Genomic DNA, 23766 nt, shown 5'->3' with positions numbered 1-23766 from the left:
CCCAATTCCCTCAACTCCAGATTTTTCTGTTACATTTTATCTGGTTTTGAGGAGCTAATTCTGTTTCCCTTTCCAGGAGCAAGGGTACGGTCGCAAAAACAAAACCGAGAGATTTTTGGCTAAAAATCGTAAACAGGAACCAAAACTCATTGGATATGATCAGTTACCGGTTGTTGTTCCCGAGTGCAATGATCTCGAGGCCTTGAAGAGACAAGATGCTTCTCCGGTAATTAAGCAACGTAGCGGCTCCAAGAAGAACTCGCAAGACTCTGGTATTGCTTTATTTTTGTTTTGATTTGTGAAGTGCTGGTGTTACGAGTGACAATGCACTGAAACTGTGAACAGAATCCTGTCTTTAAAATTAGATCTTACCAAGTTCTTGTTCTTGATTCGTGCAGGTGTTCCATCCACTGGAACTGCTAGATCTCGTTTGTATCAAATTTGTGCCATAAATTATTGGAACCCTCCTTTGCTTGAATGCTGCAAAGAGGAAGGGCCAGACCACCTTAAGTTGTAAGTTCATTCTCCCATGTTTGTGATTCTGTTCAGAGCCCTTTTTTAATAACTGCAAAGTTCATGGTTTAAAGACTTGAGTTGATGCAATCTGGTTTTGATATTCTCACAATGAATTGGTCATCCTCCCTTCTTGCCCTTTGCATATATGTTTCGTACTTCTCATATTGTCTCAGAGAGGCTCTGTAGACATGTCTATGAAGATGCATAGTATTTTACACCTGCACAAAAAGACCCTATGAAACTTTACTATTCCTTGAGATTGGTTTTGGGCCTTCCTGTGCAGCTTAGGTGGAGGGCGAAGAAGGCCTCCTTTGGGAAGGGCTTAACTTTCAGTAAGATACCACTCTGAAAGAACTAGAATTCTAACATTGTTTCAGGTCCTACGGGCCAAGGGATAGTCTCGGGTGCAAGCCCCCCAAAAAGTAATGGAGGTGTGCAAAGGTTTCTCAGGAGATTGGCCCTCGAGTGCAAAGGCAAAAGGGAGCTTCTCTCATATTATTTTGGACTTTTGAGAGGAATCTTCAAAATCCTGAGATCCAATGATTAAATGAGAGGTCATCAAAAATTTTGATTTTTGGCCATCTCCTTGGTTACCTTCTTCTCCACTTATCCAAAATACCTTAGAAACATGGAAAGCATGAATTACTAACAAAAATTTACAACTTAACAGATCAAAGTCGTCAAACCACTTTGGCAATCCTTTTCCTGTTAAGTTCCTAATATGAATTGTACACAGGTTCACATTCAAGGTTACTGTTGAAATGGAAGAGGCGTCGAAAACTGTGTTTGAGAGTTTTGGTGCACCTCAGCCAAGCAAGAAAGCTGCAGCAGAACATGCAGCAGAAGGGGCCTTATGGTATTTAAAGAAGAAAGGCTACTAACGGAAGGATCCTCTCTCTCTCTCTCCTATTTACATGAAGTGACCTCATTGGTGTTCTCTCTATGCCGCATGCATAGAGAACCATCTTCGAGAAAACAGATAATCTTTGTACATGGTTTCGTGCCTAACCATTTGTCCAATTTGGGCGATTGTCTATAAGAGGATTCACCAATGTATTTTTTTTTTTTTTTGTAATTTGGTCTGTGAATAGATCTGACGATTTTTAACTCTTTCATTTTCTAGGGAAACAATGCTTATGATATGTTAATAGTTATTTTAGCAGAAAAATTATGTTATAGTAAAAGGAGGATACATAGTATTCTTATCTGGAGCTAACAGCTCAAGGAAGTTAAAGGGACTTTTTCAAGGGGAGAAGGAGATAGACACAGATCTGGGTATACAGGCGGCATATATGTTTTTTTCCGGTGGAAATGCTAGCCTCATGGTTTTCTAGAAAACCTTTTGCCTTAATTAAAACAAGCTCATCCCATTTGGTGCCGGGCTTTGAGTATATACACCCATAACTTCATGGAATAAGGATCCCCATCACACACATCATTTCATGAGCATCAGCTGTCTTGTGGACCAAACTATTAGAAGTTTTTATGGGATTTTTTAGGAGATTTATGGTAATTGTTGAGGATACTGAAGCTGAGGGTCTCAAAAAGACTTGAAATTTTTGAAAAGTAGGAACATTGTGGGGGAAGGCTACTGACCTGAAAAAGTTGCTTATTAGTGAGAATGGATGGTTTGTTGTATCGTGTTGTCTTTAAATGCTTAAGACCCAAGGTCCTTTACCAGAGTATGAATTCATCTAAAATGGTCTACTGATGGCCACATAATTGTTTCTTGTCTTTTGTACATTTGAGATCCTTTGTTTTGCTAGATGACATTTGCTAGGTGATTAATAAATTATATTAGAAAGAAATAAGCTGGTGCATGTTTTTCTTTACGATTATAATTAGTGAACTTCATAAAATTTATGTGCATGCCAATATGTGTGTTCATTTTCTTGTAGAATGAACACACATGACTGCTAGTTCTAGAATACTCAAAATGGTGTTTTGTAGTAAAATATAACAGTCAAGTACGATTTGTCGCTGTGACTTTCTCTTGAATTGAATCTCCAAGTGATGATGGTGTTGAGTTATAATATTGGTCACTATCCTTATGATTGTATTCACCCTCTATGGAGTAAGAAGATTATTGTGAGTCAGTCACTAAAATTGTGAATCAATCCCTTTAGTAATTATTGCACTTATTTATTGGGTCAGGTCGAGTCACTTATGCTAAATCACAAGATGAAAAAGAGCTCAAAAGAGTATGTAATTACCAAAATCAGGAGAGATTGAGAGAGTTTTGTTGGAGAAGAAACACTTAGAATTATCATAGGATCTGCAAAAAAATATCCTACATAAAGATGATGAAAATCCATTGGAAGTACTTCTCCAGGGAGGCCCATCAGTGGTGTTTCTACAAGAAAATACACAAAAATTATTGTTACTGGCACCGAATGGACTTTGGTTGGCACGCAATAAGGTTTCACCATATATATATATATATATATATATTTTTCCATCAAATTGCGAGGAGAGTCGGAAGATTAATTACATCATATAGACGCTGCCTAAAAGTTAAAAAATAATAAAAAAAGGGAAACCCAAAGAAGGCTTACACATGGTTAGTAAAAGCGGGAATGGCAAAAAATTATAAACGGACAATATGGGTTTTAAATGTTGAAAAGTTTTCAAATAATACGATCAAACAAATGGTCAAAAAAATAGAGAATAATAAAAAAAAAAAACAGACAAAACAGGTTTTAAACATGTAAATTAAAAAAATGATTAAAAAAAGCCAGTATACTCATATAAATTAATAAATTATTAGATGAATATCTACATCTAATGTTCAAATAATTATAGCATCTAACATTAATGCATTTCCCTAACTCTTTATAAGTTCTAAGACATAATTGAATATCATCTAATACCACTTCTAAATTCGTACACCATAACGAAAAACACATATCCAAAGTCTTGTTTAGGAACGAGGATTGACTATGATATTTTTCATTGTTGTCAACATAGGTTTGTGTACTGTACCGTTTATGTTTTAAGAACTTGATTTTAGATATGACACACCTTTTTCTATTCATGAGGTTTTGGAGTGATTCTATGTTTCAAATTCTGTTAAAAAAAGAAAAAAACCTTTTTATATCCTGAAAGAAACAAAAGCCTGTATGGTTCACACTTACAATGCAGAGCCTGCGTCAAACAAAAATTTTGTTTAAAGATGTAATGTTGATATTAATGTTCTCAATGTTTTTCCCTAATGAATTTTTCACCCATTTGATTAAGAAAAAAAAAAACCTTAAAAGACTCTTAATGGGCCCAGCACTAGCCCATTAATTGAGCCGAGTATAATACATAAGCTAGCTTTCAAAACTGGACTTGATAGGCCTCAATGTCGAAGAGGATACTTTTGCTAACATAGTAGCCTTTCAGGTCTGGTCTTGCCATGTGTTAGCTTTTAGATATATGGAGAATAAAAATTTTCATACTCTTGTGGGTCATGCACTCATGCTACCAAAACTCCCATGAACTCTAGTGGAGAGAGGAGTAGTGTAATTTACCCGGGGCGCGACGGCACGTGCTTCGGCGCCAATGTCCATCATTTCCCGCCATTGTTTCCCGCCAAAAACTAGAACGAAAACCAGAGATGTCTGTCATCCTTGCCAAGACTGAAAGAGGGCGAGAGAGAGAAGAACAGCAGAAACCCTTGTAGTTCCTTACCCCAGAGAGAGAGAGAGAGAGAGAGAGAGAGAGAGAGATGTCAGGGTGGGATGAAGGAGCAGTATTCTACAGCGATCAGGCACAGTTCCCTCGCGGTGGTGGAGACTCCGACCAGTCACCGGCGGGCGCAGCCACCCGCCATTCAGTGTTGCTGAAGTTCAAGGAGTTCATTCGTAACTTCGCAACGGACAAGAATGTCTTCACATACAGAGAGAACCTCCTTCACAATCCCAAGTTCCTTCTCGTCGACATGGAAGACCTCAACTCTTTCGATTCCGATCTCCCCGACAAGCTCCGGTTCTCCCCGGCCGACTACTTGCCCTTGGTACACCAAAAACCCATCTTATTTCCAGGTCTTATCATCAAAACCCTTGGATTATTTCTCTGATATTTTTTGTGGTTTTTTTTCCTTAGTTTGAGACTGCTGCTGCGGAAGTTCTCACAAGTTTGAGGTCCAGAGTCGCCGGCGAAACTGGAGAAATGGAGGAACCAGTCAGGGGGGAGGTGCAGATCCTACTTACTTCCAAGGAGGATTGCCTCTCTATGCGGTCGCTTGGGGTTAGTTCTTAGTCGGGTCGTTCCTGGATTTAGGGTTTTCCATTCTTTATCTTTGTTTGTTTATGGGTTTGTTGAATCTGGTGAAGAGCAGGCTCAGTATATATCGAAACTCGTTAAGATCGCTGGGATCACAATTGCTGCTTCAAGAACAAAGGCCAAAGCGACTCATGTTACTCTCGTATGTAAGAACTGCAAGAGTGTAAGAGCTGTTCCTTGCCGTCCGGGGCTTGGAGGGGCTATTATTCCTCGTTCCTGTGACCATGTTCCTCAGGTTGGTCTCATACTTGTCACTTTCCCCTAGAAAATTGAAATATTAGGATAGCTCTGTTCCACATTTTGATTCTGTACGGTTGACGCTTATAAATTCGCTTTAAATTCTTGTAGCCCGGAGAGGAACCATGCCCGGTAGATCCTTTTATGGTTGTCCCTGACAAAGGCAAGTATGTTGATCAACAAACCCTCAAACTGCAGGAGAATCCAGAGGTACTTCTTAGTCCTAAGCAGTCTGGGCCTACGTTCTGTTCCCCCCCCCCCTCTCCCCCTCCAACTCCAATCTTATTCATCGGTGTTCATTTGTGATGGTTAGGACGTCCCAACCGGGGAGCTTCCAAGGAATATTCTTCTCTCTGTGGATCGCCACCTTGTGCAGACAACTGTACCGGGATCAAGGTTGACTATCATGGGGATCTACAGTATTTATCAAGCAGCGAATTCCTCCACTAGGTAAGCTTCAGAGCTCGAGAAATGTCTTTGGCATGTTATCCTTTCATAGTCTTCAATTCTTGACCATGTGGCAAATGTTGCACTCTTTTGCAGCCAGAAAGGAGCAGTTGCAATTAGGCAGCCCTATATCAGGGTTGTAGGAATAGAAGAACCCAACGAGACCAACTCCAGAGGTCCCTCAGCATTCACGGCAGAAGAGGTAAGGCTTGAGACACAATGTCTCTATGAAAATTGCTGAATTTTCAAGATCAAGCTTTGAATTTGGTTCTTTATTTCTGCTATTTGCTTCACCATGACATAAGTATGTTACTTTTTAACATTTTGAAAAATTAACTGACAACAAGATGGTTAGGAATCTGATGTAAAGATAAAGTGCTGGTGTCAAATTTGAAATCTGACTAGAGAATATACATAATGGTAGCATAATTTCTGTCTTTATTGATGGCACTACGATAAAAGGTTCTGGTAGTTAGCTTAATTTACAGTGATTGGTAGGGGCATGTCAGACTTGACAGCATAAATAGGGTTGGTACCATGCAAGGTAAATATTGTCAGACTGAGCATTTCGGAAATGGTGTGAATTCTATTAGTTTTTGAAGATATTTTAAGGGACTGGTTTTGATGTTCTAAGAGAACAGTTTGTTTTCTTTTCCTTTAGTGTATTTCTTTTGGTAACCTCTTGATATCACTATGCATGTGGTAGATACAAGTAAATTATTGTTTTGCTTCATGTTAATGCTTCTTTGAAGAATTTGCCTTGGCGTCCAGATAGAGGAGTTCAAAAAGTTTGCTTCAGAAGGAGATTGTTACAAGAATATATGCTCCAAGATTGCCCCCTCCATATATGGCCATGATGATGTGAAGAAAGCCATTGCTTGTCTTCTTTTTGGAGGATCAAGGAAGGTACATATCACAAGTTCACATTGTTGATCTTGTCATATTGGATGCATATTCAGCAATGTAATGATTTTTAACCCTTCCCCCCTAATGTAGTGGTTACCAGACGGTGTACGATTAAGAGGTGATATCAATATCTTGCTACTGGGGGATCCATCTACTGCTAAATCACAGGTTTGCTACCATACTTCTAGTGATAGACTTTGTGATTCATTGGAATTGTAGAAACTGACCCTTTAAAGTGGGACCATCTAGTGTTCATTGTTTCTTTGAAAAGAGGTCCACCCAGTTAGGTATACCTTACGGTATAGATTCATGCTCTCGGCTTTTACAAGACAATATTTGACTGATGAATTTCTTTCTTCATGAAGTTTCTCAAGTTTGTGGAAAAGACAGCTCCAGTTGCTATTTATACTTCAGGAAAAGGCTCATCTGCTGCTGGTCTCACAGCTTCTGTTATTCGTGATAACAGCTCTGTAAGTTGGTGAAAACTTCTCTATGAATAAACAAACAGTAGCGATACATAATCTTTCACAATTTCTTTTTTCTGTTGATATAAATTACAATGTCCTTTTCTCTTCTTTTAAGTATGCATAACGTTTACGACCAGCTTTTCCATTTGCACTTCCTAATTGTATCATATGCACCCAGCGTGAATTTTATCTTGAAGGAGGAGCCATGGTGTTGGCAGATGGGGGAGTTGTTTGTATTGACGAATTTGACAAAATGAGATCAGAAGACAGGTATGTCTGGGAATTGAAACATGTTGGGTTTCTGTTATTGAGAACAAGTTCTCTTTCCTAGACATGGAGTTTGAAGAATTTGTATTTCCATTAATTATGACCCACAGGGTTGCCATTCATGAAGCCATGGAACAGCAAACCATCTCCATTGCCAAAGCAGGGATCACAACTGTTCTAAATTCTAGAACCTCTGTGCTTGCAGCAGCTAACCCTCCATCAGGACGTTATGATGATCTTAAGGTGTCCATCTTTCTACTCTCTTGTAGCTATTTTCTAAATCCATATTCATTTGTCTGATTGTCGAGAATGGAAACTTATAGAAATCCATCCCCTTGCAGACTGCACAGGATAACATTGATCTGCAGACAACAATCCTTTCTAGATTTGATTTGATCTTCATAGTGAAAGACATCAGAATGTACAGTCAAGATAAGGTAATTAGTTATTATCGTGCTCAACTAGAGTTTTTTTAGCCTACCAGTGTAGCAGTTTAACTGGAAGAATCTCATTACAGCTTATTGCTAGCCATATTATAAAAGTTCATGCCTCAGCCGGTGCACCCTCCAGTGATGGTAGAGTTTCAAAAGAAGAAAACTGGCTGAAGAGGTACTGACCTTGAAACTACTTTCTCTATAGGAATGCTTTTTAGCAAATATTAATAATGCATTGACTCTGTTATTTTTGCCTGCAGGTATATACAATACTGCCGAACTGAATGCCACCCTCAGTTGTCTGACTCTGGTGCAACCTTGTTAAAGAATAATTATGTTCAAATCAGACAGGTGTGTTTTACATGTCTCTGGCATGTTGAGGTATCCTTAGTTCATGATGTGCTCTTTTATAAGCAGACCTGTACAATTTAAGTAGGGCACATACAAGGTGCTCAAGAGCCACCATTGAATTTTTAACCAGGTCACTTTTGGTGGTTCTGGCCATCCAATTTAACTGCATTTATGGGGCTCTCTTGACTTTAATGTGTGTACTCTTGCAAGATCCAATTATTTGGATGGTAGAGTCCCTTCACATTCCTCCTGTGCAACTTGAGGCCCCTACCTGCTAATTGGTTTTTGCTCCCATTGTTCTGGTTCTTTCAGGAAATGAGGCAGCAGGCAAATGAGTCAGGCGAGTCACCAGCAATACCAATCACTGTGAGGCAGCTGGAAGCTATAATAAGGTTAAGTGAGGCGCTTGCAAAGATGAGGCTGTAAGTAGCTTATGTCCATTTTCAAATATGTATCAGAGTTGAAATTATGTTGCTTTATTTGTGCCATTTGTCTTGTTGGTATCTAACTTGGATGTGCAGTACATTATACCATGCTATTCAAACCCAATATGCTTGGGAGCAGGATTTATATTTTTCTTACACCACTATGGATCTCTTTTTTTTGGGTTGGGTGGGGGGGGAGAGAACAGCCTAGATCCACTTGAATTTGAAATAAACAATGACAATAGTAATTCGAACTTTTAATTTTTTACTAAATCCAAATCTTCCCTGCTGATAGGTTTACCAGTTACTTTTGTTGCACATGATGCTTATTTTGTAACTATGCCCATCATCTTCTCCCTATCCTGAACCTTTTGTTCTGCTTATTGTGCTACCAATGGCAATTACTTCCATCTCTTGTGGCTCAAAACACTGATATATACACTTATAAGTGATTCATGGTGTACTGAATATATATTCCTGAACTATAAAATTAGGTCACATGTCGCAACTGATGATAATGTCTTAGAAGCAATCAGGCTGTTCAAAACTGCCACGATGGATGCAGCACGATCTGGAATAAATCAACATATGAATCTGACTCCTGAGATGGCAAATGAGATAAAGGTTGGATACAAATCTCTCCCTCTTGATCTTTTTTCTTAATCACCCTATACACAAACTTCTTTTTTCCCTTTGCTATGTTGGAATGAAAATTATACTCCTTTTGATTTTGCTTCTTTTTTTTTTTTTTTTTTTTTTTTTAATGAGCAGCAAGCAGAAACACAGATAAAGAGAAGAATGGGAATTGGAAACCACATATCAGAAAGACGTCTTATTGATGACCTCACCAGGATGGGAATGAACGAGTCTATTGTAAGGAAAACACGAATTGGCATACCCTTCTAGAGCCAGATATTCTGGACTTCAACCAATTATATCGTTGCATTTTCCCAACCCCATGATTATCATCTTTGTTGGTCATTCCTGCATATCATCCTCTGAGAGATCACTTTCTGAATACCTTGCTTTGTTATGTGTGCAGGTGAGAAGAGCACTGTTGATTATGCATCAAAGAGATGAAGTTGAATACAAGAGAGAGAGGCGTGTTATTGTTCGTAAAGCTTAAAAACTCGTTGGTTTGGAAGCAAACTTGTGCAATTGCAACATCTTTGGGGGGGTTGCTACACACGCAGATTTGTATTTGGAGTGACTGGTCTGTTTGAGATTGGAGCCTGCTGGTTTAACCTGCAGTACACAACGAAAGCAATAAGACATGCATTTCCATTGTCTGTACATGGCTTCCCATGATATAATGCCAAATGGAGCTTGGCTTGGGTCCTTGTTGGAAAGATAATCAATTTCTCTAAAGGAAGAAGAAAGATCAATTTCACCATACGTAGAAGAAAAACCCAAATTTCGAGAACTTGAATTCTGTCTGCAAGTATTCTTGCTCTAATTGTAACTTTGTTAATTAATTTTATAACTATTTGACAATGCCAGTATCACACAAACAAGGATAGATTGGCTAAATGTCATCCCCAGATGAACTCATGATTAAGGTCTAATATCAGGAAGTTTGTGCCAGGGATGCCTCAAGTTGAATATTGACAATGTTATGAAACGTTGGTTTTGGTTAACAGCACTGCCGAGAAGATAAATCCAGGGAAGATCATTTGCATCAACCATCAATTTATCCAAAACAAGTGAACATGTTCTTGGTGTGGGATTGTCTTGATTACCATCTCAGCTGACTCGTTCACTGTGCATATTTTTTACTTTCCTCATTCCAGATATGCTTCATTGCTTAGTTCAGTAATGCAGATAGCACTAACATCTCTTCACTTTGACATCCCATTCGAGGCTGCTTCACTGCATGGTTCAGCATGGTTCAGTTACGCAGATAGCTCGAAGTGTGAGGAATCCCCAAAAACCATAATTTTAAAACCAAAACAGATTGGTGGTCGAAGTAAAACCGTTAAAAGCACACACCTAAAGGATAGGTATGGTCAAAATGAGTAGTAGCAATATTATCTAAATGTTGCAATCATTGGAAATTCAGGTCTTTCGGAAGGAAAAACCATTTGAATGTTTCTCTAGTGCTATCCATTTGTTGTTATCATTATCTACAATGACTGATCAGTTAATGATCCATGGTGGCTTTTAGGTGTAAATTATTTCTTTTTAAGTGACAATTGAACTCATTGATGTCATAAGAATTATCAGAGATTGAATAGGAAAACAAAGCTTTTGATCCTTTATTGATTTTAGAAATTTAATTTTCTTTCTTTCCAAATTTCTCTCCGCCATGTTTGTTTGCCAAGAAATAAATAAAAAAGGTATATTCTGTTTTTTATTTATTTCCTTGTTTTCAATTAATAAAAAGGGAAAAGTTTTCTTATTTCAATTTTGGAAAGACATCCTTTGTCGAGAGCTCCCCATTTCTCTCTCAATCATCCCAAAAATAAGGGGCAAATCTATCTTTTCACCCGGGGGGGGGGGGGGTGGGGGAAGAGAGAAATGAAAGTGCCGGTGTAGGCTATGCATTGGACAAAGTTTTACAAAGTTCTTTTTAAAATGGTATATGATTCTGAGGAGGACCATTTACCTCTAAGATCTCTGTTCTTTGGAGGAGGAGCCGATTCTTCTTAAGAAATGAAAGCCCTTCTAGGTCTTACCTACAAATGACCAAAGAGTGTTCGATGCAGCATTTTCTTCCATCCATTTGTTTTTCCAACCCATATCATAGCCTTACCTTTGCTGGGAGAGAAGAAACTAAGTTGAGGAAGAAGACACAGAGTCGGAGAGATAGCGTGTCTTCCGCCAGATAGCCTTTCCTTCATCTTTCCCACAAGAGTCCCACCAAATCGATGGGACTTCGAAACGGAAGAAATGGAAGAAACAAGCCTCCTACAGGAATCCCTGATAATCTAATAATTATTCCACAGTTCTCCCACCCATTTCATTCAAACAATCGTGTTTTATACTATTTTGTGGGAAAGTTGTTAGAAATCCCACCCCAGCAAGTCCCCTTTAAACAAACAGGCCCTATAAGATTGGTAAAATTTTTTTCTCTTACAAAATTTTCCCTATTTTTTAAAATTATAAATAATTTATGAAAGACTATTTCCTATTCGGAGCATAGCCTCTGCTAGCATCCTTTGCTTATCTCTCCTCTCTTAGGAAATGATCTCTCTATCCCCTACTAATTGAATCGATAAGGGACACTCTTAGTCCTTGCTTGCCCACGTAGCCTTCGCTATCATTGGAAGGAAACACCCTCTCATATTTTTTTATTTGGGAGAGGTTTCCTAAGCAAGCAGAGTACTCTACACCCTCTCACATTATTATTTTATATTATTTATTTAAAAAAAAATTATAAGAGAAAGAGAACCTCGTCCGCTTGCACGATCACTATGCTAGCACACATGCTTATGAAAGTTGATGTGGAGGCATCTGATGGGACTTAACGCAGTCTTTTTGCATTTGAGGAGGTGCAGTGTAAGGTTGCGTTTGATAACCGGCGTTTCTTGTCAAAAAGGGAAATTTCAGTTTTAATATCAAAATGCATTTTTTTTTTTTGGTAAACGTTACCAAACGGAGCGATCCATAACGAGTTTAGAGAGCCTTTTCCCAATTTTGTTTTTCTACTAAAATTATTTCTTGCGAGACAAACACTGCCTCAATGATTCTGGGGAAAACTCTTCCGTAAATTGTGTAATTTCCGCCATACAACGAGGGCAGAATAAAAAAGAAAAGAGAACACGATAGGTTGTTCTACACTTCACATTGTACGATGGTGGCTAAAACTGGCTCCTCGAGAGTTTGGAAGGGGCTGTAGTTTTTTGAGCAGAGAGGATGGTCGACTTTGCTCTCATGAAGGACCTGAAGAACCCTAATAAGCCTTTAAATTTGTTCTCTTCGCATCTGGGAAAATTAGAATCTCCAGTTGTTCGTTATGCTTTCTTCCCACCACACTGGAGAATCGCTTCTGCATCGAAGTTGGCTGCTGCTTCTTCGATTCGTTGCGCTTCTTCCCCCGCCCAACGTCCTCTTAGGTGATCGTATTTTTTTATTCCTTTGATTTTTTGACTTTCACGTAGAAAAGTGTAATTGAACTACACCGCTGAATACTTGTGCTTCTCATTGTGGATCCTGCAGACTTGCAGTGCTTGGAGCTGGCTTTGCCGGATTATCTGTGGCTTGGCATCTCTTAGAGGTACCTCTCTCTCTCTTTCTGCTCTTTGTTGACACTTACTGTCCTGAAATTTGAAATGAAGATGAACTCAAAGACCAAGATGTATTCATTTCGATTTACGTTGGTCTTGAACTCGTAAGTGTTTATGAAACAAGGAAGTAGCTCACTATATGACTATCTCCCCCCTCCCCCCTCTCTGTCAAGCTCCGTCTGGTTGCAAGCCGAATAAAAACAGGGGAAGTGAAATCAATCAACACTAAAGTGAAAAAAAGGAGAACTTCTGTAATTAAATCCCTTCAATTTTAAAATTGAAATAAATCTTATATTTAGAAAATGTAATTGTAGGGTTTTCATGGTTGTCAAGGCACAAGGTGGCCCTAGGCAATGGAGAAGGGTAAAAATTAAGGTGACAGCAACTAGTGACCAATGTGGCAGTCCAGGCTAAGCCGCCTAGGCACCTAGGCGACACCTTGACAACCTTGGGGGTTTTTATGTAGGAAAATTAACTAATTCCTATTATTGCCCCACATACCCAATTAAAGTGTTGGCCAAAGTATATCTCAGATATACTTCTATTTTGGATTTAATTATGGGAAACCCATCTCTTGTACAACTATGGGAATATAGTCCTAATTTGATTGCACTCTTTGATGGGAAGGTCTATATGTAGGACTCTAGGTTCTTTCCCTGCTCTAATGCCATTCTCATTATTTGAAGCCATCAGAAGGAGAATCTGAAAGGGATGCTAGTGGGAGAAACTTAGAAGTCAGTTATTTGTTGTAGTGAACATCAAACTATGACAAGCTCTAGCACAACAACAAGTTCTTCTCATGCGATGGTGAATAGTATGTAGCGTTCCCTTCCTTGCGTTTGTGATTCATGAATATATAGACAAGATCCATGTTAATGTTTGATAGGGATATCACCCTACAATTGGTATGGTTAGGCCCATGTGTCCTCGAATCACATTATTGATGATAATATACTAATAATAATCAGGCAGCCATGACCACCATTAACCGGCAGCCAAGGCTGCCATTATCGGGTTGTAGCCTTGTAAGCCCAGCACACCAAAGTCCACTACTGATCTGCAGGTCTATTTGTTTCCCTGTGTAAATCCATTCACATATTAGTGAATGGTTACTTTGCCACTAAAAAACAAAATTAATTAGTTGCCTGGAGGCATCTGGGTAGGCTAGCTGCATGTTGGCTCCAATCAAGGTTCAAGATCTCGGTTTCGCCACACATCTTGCCAAAAAAAAAAGATCTGGCGAGATCTTGTATTTTTTTGGCATTCATCTCACTGGTTGATCTCAATGGGCATATGGCCTTTGTATTCCCTGAAACTATATATTTATCATATTTTAGTCATTCTAAACACAATGGAAACATCAGTTTCTTAAAAATCAAACTCAAAATGGTATTTTGACGTTGTACCCTATGTAAGTAGTCGGCTAATCTTCGAATCCTTCATCTAGTATGATATATTCATCAATCCACTTTCCACAATCAACATTCTGACACAACATAATCATTAGAATAGAAAAGCCATAATTTCTAATTACTATTGCTGATTGATGAGTCACATACATTGAAAATTTGTAATTCCATAAGATAAGTGACAATTAACATAACAAGTAACAACGTAGCTGCATAAAGTACATAACATATATATATTGATATAGTAAACAACTAGACATTTAGACTCCATCGTAAAGACCAAGACTCTTAGTACTGAAATGAGTGCCAGGCCATATCATCATAGCCTCCATTTTGTTGATGCTGATGTCGAAGTATGTTTTGCTCTGATTGAAGCACAAAGGTTGGCTATATCATAGCATGACAGAAGTAATACTCAAAGTCTGCCACAGCAGGCCTATAATCATCATCACCAACAAGCCGGAGATACCCAATCCTTGGGTAGATATCTCTGAAACTAAATGAGCTGGAACGAGATCCATAGCTGTTGGTTGGTGCTTGACAGATAGGAACTAGCATTTATGGCTAGGGCTCTGAAACCCCGAAGATGCTATGCACAAAACATGACCCAATCCGGGAGTGTTACTAACGCTCATTCTCAGTGGCAGAGGGGAAAGAGCTGGCCTGTGGGTGTCCAAACTGGCCAAATTGACTATAATGATTATAGTTTGAACCGATTGTCCTTGTACCATATATGACTGACGGTGCATGGAACGGCTCCCCTAGAATACCACTCTCTATGCTTAAGCCTCTTAGAGTGTCAGTCAAGCTCCTCACAGAGATGTCTATGGAGTCCACAGTTCCACGCTATCCTGCTCCTCTCCACCAGCTATGAATCGACGACGTGAACCTCCCTTGTAGGGTGTGGGGGAATGTGCACCATGGTCCATGTCCTGTGTGGCATGAGTGAACTAAGTCTCTCTTGTGAACCGCATCGGCTCTTGCTCTGGTTCAGTGTAATCGTACCTCTTGTGCATCCCCGCGCCATCACCATCACCATCACCATCACCATCACCATCACCATCACCATCCCCATTGCCATCCCCATCACCATCATTATCATCATCACTGCATCGTGAACAAACAGTTTCAGGCTTCACATCAACCCCAGTAGCTTGGAACTTGAAAGGCCTGGGTATCTGTCAAAGCACACGGCCCTCTTGAGACATATACTCATCCACGTCAGTACCCATCTAACTAGCTACCACGGGGTCAGGGCCTACCCCAGGCTGATCCATAGGTGGCTCACCTCGATCCTTCACCCATTGGTATAGGGGATCCTCCTCATCATCTGAGTCTTCTTGGAAAACATAAGTTCAATTGGTCACTGCTACCCTCCATGCCTTGACGTATGTGTTGCATCTTTAATCTCATATTGTAATGCACAAACACCAATTGTTGTAGCTTTTTGTGACCTAGCCAGTTCCGCCTCTTAGTGTGGATCAGTGAGAATGTGCTTCAATTGCGCTCACATCCAAATGCAGAACAAGTTTGGGAGAGCAACTTAATTGCTATCTTCCTCAAGTTAGGTGCATCTTTTCCATATAAGACCCACCATTTACCAGGGGCAGTACTTTGTCCTCCAGCCACTGCCACTGCCACTGCCACTGACGCGGCCGCTGCCGCTGCCCTACCAAAACTCCCAGTAGCATCCCTAAATTCCTTTATCTATGCATATTTCAAACAATGAATACAAGTTAGTACACAATAGGGAATTCATCAACACCTAGGAAACTATACATATCTTAAACATTAACCCATCTCAGTGTTGCATGTTGCATGTTGCATGTTGCCTGTAGATCAGCTTTAGGGACCAACTTTGCCACCACAAGTTCCACTTCTATCAATACATCATCCATTCCTAGATTGTACTTGTAGTGGAACTTAGGATTGAGATAATACGCTGCAAATTCCATAAATAACTTGTCAATGACTGTAAAGTGAAAAGTAAGTCTTTAACTTGGACCATAGTGAAGTTTATAAACTCAACAGCTTTATGCAGTGGATGCATCAAATGTTTCTCCCATCTCTCCTCAATAATTTTGATGTAAGATTTGCACCCCTAGGAATGGATGCTCTCACCTTCTCCTTCTTCTTCTCCATTGTAGCATACACATATGGTAAGGTAGGCTGAAATATAAGGACCTTCTTCACATCCTACCAAAATTGTTCGCTAGAGATGGTGGCCTATACTGCCCTACCACCTGGTCAACCCGATTCCCTCCATTCAAACCACTCCTTATTGGCAAACATGGATCTCAAACCAACCATCTTTTCTTAAAAGCTCTTCAATATAATGTAGTTGGTTGCAAATCAGGTAATGCCTGGCCTTACCAGATCTCCACCGCTTTTTTCCCTCAACAAAGAGAGAATATCTATGGTTGTAAACAAATGTGGTCACTTGTCTTGCCCGTTAAACCACACCTGCTACCAAAGACTTCTTCCCTATGTCTTTAAGCATTAAGTCAATGCAATGGGAAGCAAATGGTGTCCAGAAAAGGTGGATGTTTTAGCTCTTCCTATTCATTAGTCTCTCCCTCGCTTTCTTGAAGTTGCTCCCATTGTCTGTCACAATTTGAACAAAATTCTCGGGCGCCACCTCTGTAGCAACATCCTTCAATCACTTGTATAAGTACATTGCATCCTTTTTCTCTTTGGATGCATCAACAGACTTTAAGAAGACAGTCTTCCCATCACAATACACCATGAAGTTGATGATGGACTGTTTAGTTGGTTCAGTCCAACCATTACACAGCAACTCCATATCGTTCCCATTGAGTCTTCAAGCTATTAATGTACTCATCCAACTCCTTTGTTGAGGCAAATAAACATTCATCAGCTCATAAGGAGTGGGACCCTTTGTTCTTGGACCAACCCCTCTTGCAATGTCAATCATGGACTGGTAATATGTCCCTTGTGCAACATTAGCTAGGGTGCTATTATAGAAAAAAAATTTTGACATTGCATCCCCAGGTTGTTGTTTCCATGTACCCCATACTTGCTTCACAGTTCTTTGTCTTCTATCTTGTTGTCTAAATAACAACGGAGCTTACCTCAAGACCTCATCAGGATTATCATGTCGTCTTCGGGGTGGTGACGATGGTGTGGCACCCCTCACACTTTGAGTCCTCTGGAAAGGCACATCCACATTCCTTTGCTTCTTATTCCTTCTTTTCTCTGTGTGAGGCACATCTGATGCACCTGCTCTAGAACCAGAGCCACCTGCTCCTCTCTTCATCTCTACATTCCTAATCTTTTCCATTTGATGAGAGATCTTGTTTGGTGCCTTAACTAGTTGCAATTCTCTCCACTCTGCCTTTGTTATCCCCATGTCTGGCCTATAATCACCATCAGAATCAGAGTCATCAGAGTCAACATCAACTGTAGTTGGGTGCCTCTCTAAGACTGCCTCATCGAATTCTTGGTCCAACCTTTGTCTCTCTGCCTTCTTTAACCTTGCACCTTGTAGGCTCCGCTGCATATCTTTTTGCACTTCATATAAAACTTGAGGGCATTTGACAACATCCTTATACCCCCCAGCCAAATGCTGCTTCAACCTAATGGCACCTCCAGAATTTATCATTTTCTTACAATACCTACACTTTGATTTTTTCTTTTTCTTTTTTTTTTTCATCTGACATTAGATCTCCATGTAACCATTCAATACTCCACCTCCACTAGTAGACATTGTGCTCCAACTTCAAAACTATTACTTTAAAGTCTTTGTGCATGAATCAGTAACTATTCAACATCAACACTATATTAATGAATGCATGCATTTACAGCTATTCAATATCATATAGCTATTACATATTAATCTCCTACTTTTTATAATTTTTTCTTAATTTTAAATCATATTTTTTATTAATAATAATATCATAGTTAATAATAAAGTATAGTAGAGTGCAACTAAGAACACCATTTTCGTTTCAAAATATACTAACAATATTTGCACTACATTAAAGTAATTTTCCATACAAAACATAAATTTTTTTCATATATATATATTTTTTTAAATTTCTGTAATTATTTAAAATATATTATATATTTCCAAAAATTAATTAATAATTTATTGACTGAAAAAAAAAATGGACACCATGAGGCTGTAGATCAACCTTTGGTGACCAACATAGAAATGCCTTCAATGACAGGGCAAGCCTGCATTTTCCTAAGGCTTGTATATGAACTACATTTCCTTTTCGTAGTCTCTTTCCCATTAGCTGTTGTCGGACTTGCATCATTAAAAAAAAAAAAAATTGGGTTTTTTTTTGGGGGATGAGATCAGATTTCAAAATCAAGGGGTTCATATATGTTTTTCTTGGTATGGTTGCCAAATTACTGTTCACTGGCTTGTAAAAACCACTCGCTGGAGAAATATGGCCAGCCGTGGCTTGCATTGGCCACCTTAAGTGGCTGAAAACACAAATAGATAAAGATTTTTTTCTCTTTTATTTATTTATTTTTTTTTATTTTTTTTTTAATCGGTTCAAATAGAAGGATTTCTGCTCTTCCTTTGTAGTAAGTGTTGCCGGAATAAGGATCGTCTGGTCCCAGTGGTTGTTCACTTGATCGCCAGAAATTTTATGGCCTATTGTCGTCTAGTGTGACTGCTTCAAGCACCTGAAATAGGACTGTAAACAATATATATATATATATATATATATAGAGAGAGAGAGAGAGAGAGAGAGGCGATTTGGGTAATGGGAGTCCCAATCAATGAGATTGGGCTGCCTTGCTTCATTCATTATATAAACTAGGAAATTACACACTCCTAGTAGGAATAAGAAATATACTCCTAATAGGAATAGAAAGCAATAAAATAGGAAACAAATCTAACTCCTAATTCTAATCTACTAACCACTTATAGTTAGACTAGAATGCTACCAAGGGGAGTCGCGGCTTGTGCTGGACAGCTGGCCATGACTCCTCTATTTCACGCAATACTTCTAACGCTCCCCCTCAAGCTGGAGCATAGGTGTTAATCATGGCCAGCTTGTTACAAATATAGTCCACTCTACCACTTTCCAAAGACTTAGTGAAAACATCTACAAGTTGTTCCCCGGTGCGAATATGAGTTGTAGAAATCACTCCTTGCTGTAATTTTTCTCGAACAAAATGACATTCTACTTCAATATGTTTTGTCCTCTCATGAAACACTGGATTTGATGCAATATGAATTGCAGCTTGGTTGTCACTCCACAACTGCATAGAAGAAGTACACTCAAACCCAAGTTCCGTCAAAAGATGCTTTACCTACATCAACTCACAAGTAACATGAGTCATAGCACGATCCTCAGACATCAACCTATCTAAATAGCTTCATGTTATTCCCAATTGAGATTTCTTTTTTCACTAAAAACGAACTCCAAGTTTTAAAACTACTAGTTAACTATACTGAGTCATTATGTTTCCCAAACTACACACAAGGTCTCTCCATGAGAGTTTCCCATGTGACTTCTAAAATTTAAAATGCCTTGGTCTGTAATAACATCTTAAAGATAACATACATGCGATCCTTGACTGTAACAACTTCTTGATGCCAATCTCTGGTTCCATCCCATTTCATCCTTGTTTCTAATACTTTCTCACAATTTTGAAGAATACCAAAGTAAACTTCTGTGACAAAGCAATCATGGTTCCATCATTCCAACACGAGGAAGCCCTCCATTGCTGTGGTCACTCCTATGTTGCTAATGATGTTGCTAATGATGAGTATAAATAACAGAAGTGCACAGAATTGAGACTCTGGGCTCTGGTTTAAGCAAGTGGCCCTCAACAAGAAACTGGAACTGAACCAAAACCAACCCAATAGCACACCGATAAGGAAACCGAAACCAAACTGAAACCAATGTCCCTTATTGGATCATGTTTTGGACTCACTCATTCTCACACCAAAATTGTTAAAACCGAACTGAAACCGGTCCCAACCGACTGATTGACACCCCCCTACCAACAATGAGGAGAGGGGAACGATGTATATCATTGACCATCGTCTGAAAAGAAACCGTCATTGTGCTTGAGCTTGTCATAGCTTGATCTTCACTGTATCAGACAATGGATCTCTAGGTTTCTCCCACCAGCTCCCTTTTCAGATTCTCTTTGTGATGGTTCCAAATATTAAGAATAGCCTTAGGGTAGGGGGAGAACCTACAGTCCCAAATATAGACTATAGTACATCCTCCCATCAAGGAGTGCGAATCATGGTAGGACTCTATTCCCCTTAGTTGGGCAAGTAATGGGCTTCTCAATTAGAATCCAAGTTCGTAATAGAGATGTTTATTTGGCCATTATTTAATCGGTCACTGGGACACTATATAGAACATTAAATTAAAATATTCCTATAGTAATTACTAAATGTGATGAGAGTTTTCAGTTATCATGATTACACTTTTTTTTTATTTTTTATTTTTTTTCACTTCCTTTTACTTACATTCGGATGGAGCCTTAAATTTTTTAATGGAGCTACGGTTTAACAGCTGCCTGGCTTTTATTTGACTGTTACTGGCCTTCAATTTTTGCAGCTGGCATCAAAAGATTTGAGTCTATGCATCGATATTTATGATGAAGTTGGCATTGGGGGTGGTGCTTCCGGGGTTGCTGGAGGATTGGTTCATCCTTATTCCCCTAAAGGTTCTCTCATTTTCCCTTCTCCCCAATCTTCCCCCACCCCCTCCACCTGCCCCATTTGGGGTATGTCAAGTTTTCTCTCTTATTCTTGTTTTGAAACTTAATTCATCTTTAATTAAAGGTTTTTTCCACAACTGTCAGTGAAGGAAAACCCATGATCTGTCAGTCATTAATACTCACCCTATAAGATGAAAATTCAAAAGTATCCCTCCCCTCATTATGATCCTCATTCCACCCCATTAATTCCCATGTGAAGGAATACCACCTTCGCCATAGGTGAAAAGAAACTGTCTCAATTAAATAACTTCAGCCTCAGCTGTTTTAGGGTAATTGGTCCAATCATTGACAGCTAAGCTTCTGTGGAAGGGCGCCGAGTGCTGGAAGGAGTGCTTAAAGCTGTTAAACATTTCAGAAGCATCTGTGTCATCTAGGGAGTCAAAGAATCTGTCTCGAGATAACTGTCATGATGAATTACTAGTTTGGAGAAGGTTTGCTCTCTCTCTCCATGCACATGTTTTTCTGTCTCTTCATAGGATTCCACATCCCACCCCCCCCAAAGTTTTTCGTAGAGATAAATGATTGTGTATGTATAGTTTAGTTGCATAGAGACTGTATTTTCTTCATTTTCTTTGGTTATTAGAAACTGCAGGTGACAAGATTCTGGAATAATAAGCTGTTTGTGGAAAGAAGAATGTGGTGCTTGCTTGGATGTATGGGGATGCCATGGGGTTTATTAGTTTCTGGTTCTTCCTCTTGGATATGGGCTGGACATGTGAAATATTGATATGCTAGTGGAGGCAGCACTATATTAGAATAGGGATTTTATGCATTTACGTTTGAATTTATAACCAGTCATTGGTTTGACCCCCTATTCTTTTCTCTAGAGAAAGCTGGTGTCCTGGGAATTCCAAAGTGTTCTTTAAATTAAGAAGAGCATTGCCTGCTTTTGTTGAAGGGGCTGAGCATTGTTTCTGAATCTTTGGTTGAATGCTCTTTTCTAATAAAATTTTAATCCTTATTTTTATATCTGATGCTCTCATCACTGGCAGCTTGGTGTGCCCTTTTGTTTTTCTCAATTATTAGCTTGGTATGATTTTATTTGGCCAATATTAGGACATAGATGTTCATTCTTTTATGCATTTGATTTCCTTTGATGTTATACTCCTCAGGGGCATCTTGAGACCAGCTACAACCTTGAGGAATGTGGATATACTGAATGAGGTAAATTCCCGTTGCTTTTTTAATACGAGTCAGATGTTTCCTTTTTCAAACATGACTTAATAATGATATTTAATTCATTGGTTTGATTAGAATGCACAGAACTGTCTTGGAGAATGCAGGATAGAATCAATAGATAAGGAAGCTGCTAGCAATCTCATACCTAATATGTGCATGCCTTACAACTCTGCCATTTATATGCCTGAAGCCATAAATATCAATCCTCAACCCTATCTTAAGGTCTGAATTAAAGAGCCTAATGATCACTTTAATTTTTTTTTTCTGATCAGTGCATTATTATTTATATCTGACTAGAAATACAGCTCATGTTTATTTTGTAGGCACTCTTCTTTGCATGCAAAAAACTAACAGAAGAGTCAACAGCATCAGGCTATGGAGGAAAAAAAATTTATTTGCACAAGATGTCTGTCAACAGGCTCCTTGAACTAGGAGGTGAGCTTCACATTCTACTGTCCCCATGTTTGTGCAGTTCTAACCACTGCCTGATTAGTCAATTGGCAGCAAAAAACTATCAGAGGAAGACCAGATTTAGGCAGCATGTGTAATAGTTTATTTCACTAAAGCAAGTAAAATAACTGTAATGGAAATCACATCAGCATCATCCAGCACTTGGAACTGGTCTAAGGATCAATGAATACAGAGCTGTGAGATAGGTTCAACTTATTCAATTCAGAAGGTTAATTTTAGTTTAGGAATTAATCTTTTACTCTTAAATTGCAACTTCAGGAATACATGTTCGTAAAGTTCATCCAAAAAGTTCACTTGTTCCCTTGCTTTAATTTACTCTATGTTGTATTCAGGGGAATACAATGCAGTGATTATCTGTCTAGGCGCCAAAGCAGATATGCTTCCAGAGCTGTCAGGGAAGCTCCCTTTGAGGACATGTAGAGGTGTCATTGCTCACCTACAGCTGCCTCAAGATATAAGGTAATCAGTTTTTCACTTCTTTTTCTCTCTTTACAGGGATAATTTAGTGTTCATTATTATTTATTTATCTTTATTTTTTAATTGTTGGAAATCTTAATTAAGACTTGAATCCGTTATTTCAGAGATGAATATGGGGAACATAGCCCATCAATTTTGTCTGATGCATGGATTGCTGCCCGGGGGCGTCGCAATCTGGTTATGGGCTCAACATGGGAGTGGAGGTCAAGAAATTATTCACCTAATGTCTCTGCAGACGAAGCTTCAATGGCCCTTGAAGAGCTTGTACCAAAGGTATCTGCTGTGTACCCTGGTATACAGAATTGGACTCTCACTGAAGCAAGAGCAGGTGTCAGGGCCATGCCACCAAAAACTCCTATTGGGTCACTGCCTCTTTTGGGTTGTATTGATGATTTTGTCAATGGAGATCACAGGTGTAAACACTGGTTGTTTGGAGGACTGGGTTCAAGAGGCCTTCTCTATCACGCATGGCTTGGAAAAATAATGGCACAAGCTGTGCTTTCTTGTAATGAAAGCTTAATCCCTTCAGAATTAACCTCATGGAGAAAGCTCCAATGATTATTATTGAGAAATGGAAGGAATCTAGTCTCCCGTATTTTATATATTGGAAGCCCATCAAATAGTCAAAACATACTAGCTTGTGAAGGAATAAAGGATGAGCTACTGCACAACCCAAGGATATTGTTTGTTGCATTTATATGGTTTGACTTGTGACCATGGAAGTATAGCCCTTTTGTTGGATTTGGATCCTCTTTAACTCCTTTTTCGTCCGACTCTTTACAACTTCTCTCATGCGCACATCTCAACACTTACGCGCAAGTAGCCCTAAGGCTGTGTTTGGTAGCCAAGAGAAGAGAAGAAAAGAAATAGAAAAAAAAAAAAAAAAAAAAAAAGGACTTGCAGGGCTGGGGGCTGGTAGCGTTTTCGTTGAAGGTGGGGTTTGGGTTTTTTTTTTTTTTTTTTTG

At 39.1% G+C, this 23766-nt stretch overlaps 3 protein-coding genes across 6 annotated transcripts in view; all 3 read left to right on the top strand.

The window, feature by feature from the left end:
* Positions 1–1684, top strand: part of LOC122084231 (endoribonuclease Dicer homolog 4-like) — a 52326-nt gene extending 50642 nt beyond the window's left edge. The window contains exons 15-17 of the mRNA XM_042652316.1: positions 77–272; positions 399–513; positions 1253–1684. Of these exons, the coding sequence (XP_042508250.1) occupies positions 77–272; positions 399–513; positions 1253–1397 (456 nt within the window). The 3' untranslated portion in view covers positions 1398–1684. The remainder of the gene's footprint in view (positions 1–76; positions 273–398; positions 514–1252) is intronic.
* A 2332-nt stretch (positions 1685–4016) lies between these two features.
* Positions 4017–9900, top strand: LOC122083086 (DNA replication licensing factor MCM5). The gene is made up of 18 exons (XM_042650763.1): positions 4017–4513; positions 4603–4746; positions 4838–5017; positions 5131–5229; positions 5333–5469; positions 5563–5668; positions 6238–6372; positions 6463–6540; positions 6738–6842; positions 7018–7109; positions 7217–7349; positions 7448–7543; positions 7624–7715; positions 7801–7891; positions 8204–8313; positions 8811–8940; positions 9088–9189; positions 9359–9900. Exons 1-18 carry the CDS (start codon positions 4226–4228, stop codon positions 9440–9442), a joined length of 2202 nt encoding a protein of 733 aa, XP_042506697.1. The 5' UTR covers positions 4017–4225; the 3' UTR covers positions 9443–9900.
* A 2065-nt stretch (positions 9901–11965) lies between these two features.
* Positions 11966–23577, top strand: LOC122083581. 4 transcript variants are annotated; one of them, XM_042651440.1, is made up of 9 exons: positions 11966–12371; positions 12475–12532; positions 20512–20620; positions 20967–21105; positions 21787–21838; positions 21938–22075; positions 22177–22288; positions 22657–22783; positions 22906–23577. In XM_042651440.1, exons 1-9 carry the CDS (start codon positions 12172–12174, stop codon positions 23357–23359), a joined length of 1389 nt encoding a protein of 462 aa, XP_042507374.1. In that variant the 5' UTR covers positions 11966–12171; the 3' UTR covers positions 23360–23577. The 4 variants fall into 4 exon arrangements, with proteins under 4 accessions (XP_042507374.1, XP_042507373.1, XP_042507377.1 ...); XM_042651439.1 differs by having other exon boundaries at positions 11970–12371; positions 21929–22075; XM_042651443.1 differs by having other exon boundaries at positions 12291–12371; positions 20984–21105; positions 21929–22075.
* The last annotated feature ends 189 nt before the right edge of the window (positions 23578–23766 follow it).

The sequence above is a fragment of the Macadamia integrifolia genome, chromosome 7 (assembly GCF_013358625.1).
Source record: "Macadamia integrifolia cultivar HAES 741 chromosome 7, SCU_Mint_v3, whole genome shotgun sequence".
Classification (NCBI taxonomy): domain Eukaryota; kingdom Viridiplantae; phylum Streptophyta; class Magnoliopsida; order Proteales; family Proteaceae; genus Macadamia; species Macadamia integrifolia.
The sequence above is the reverse complement of the archived record's forward strand: the minus strand, read 5'-3'. Positions and strand labels throughout refer to the sequence as shown.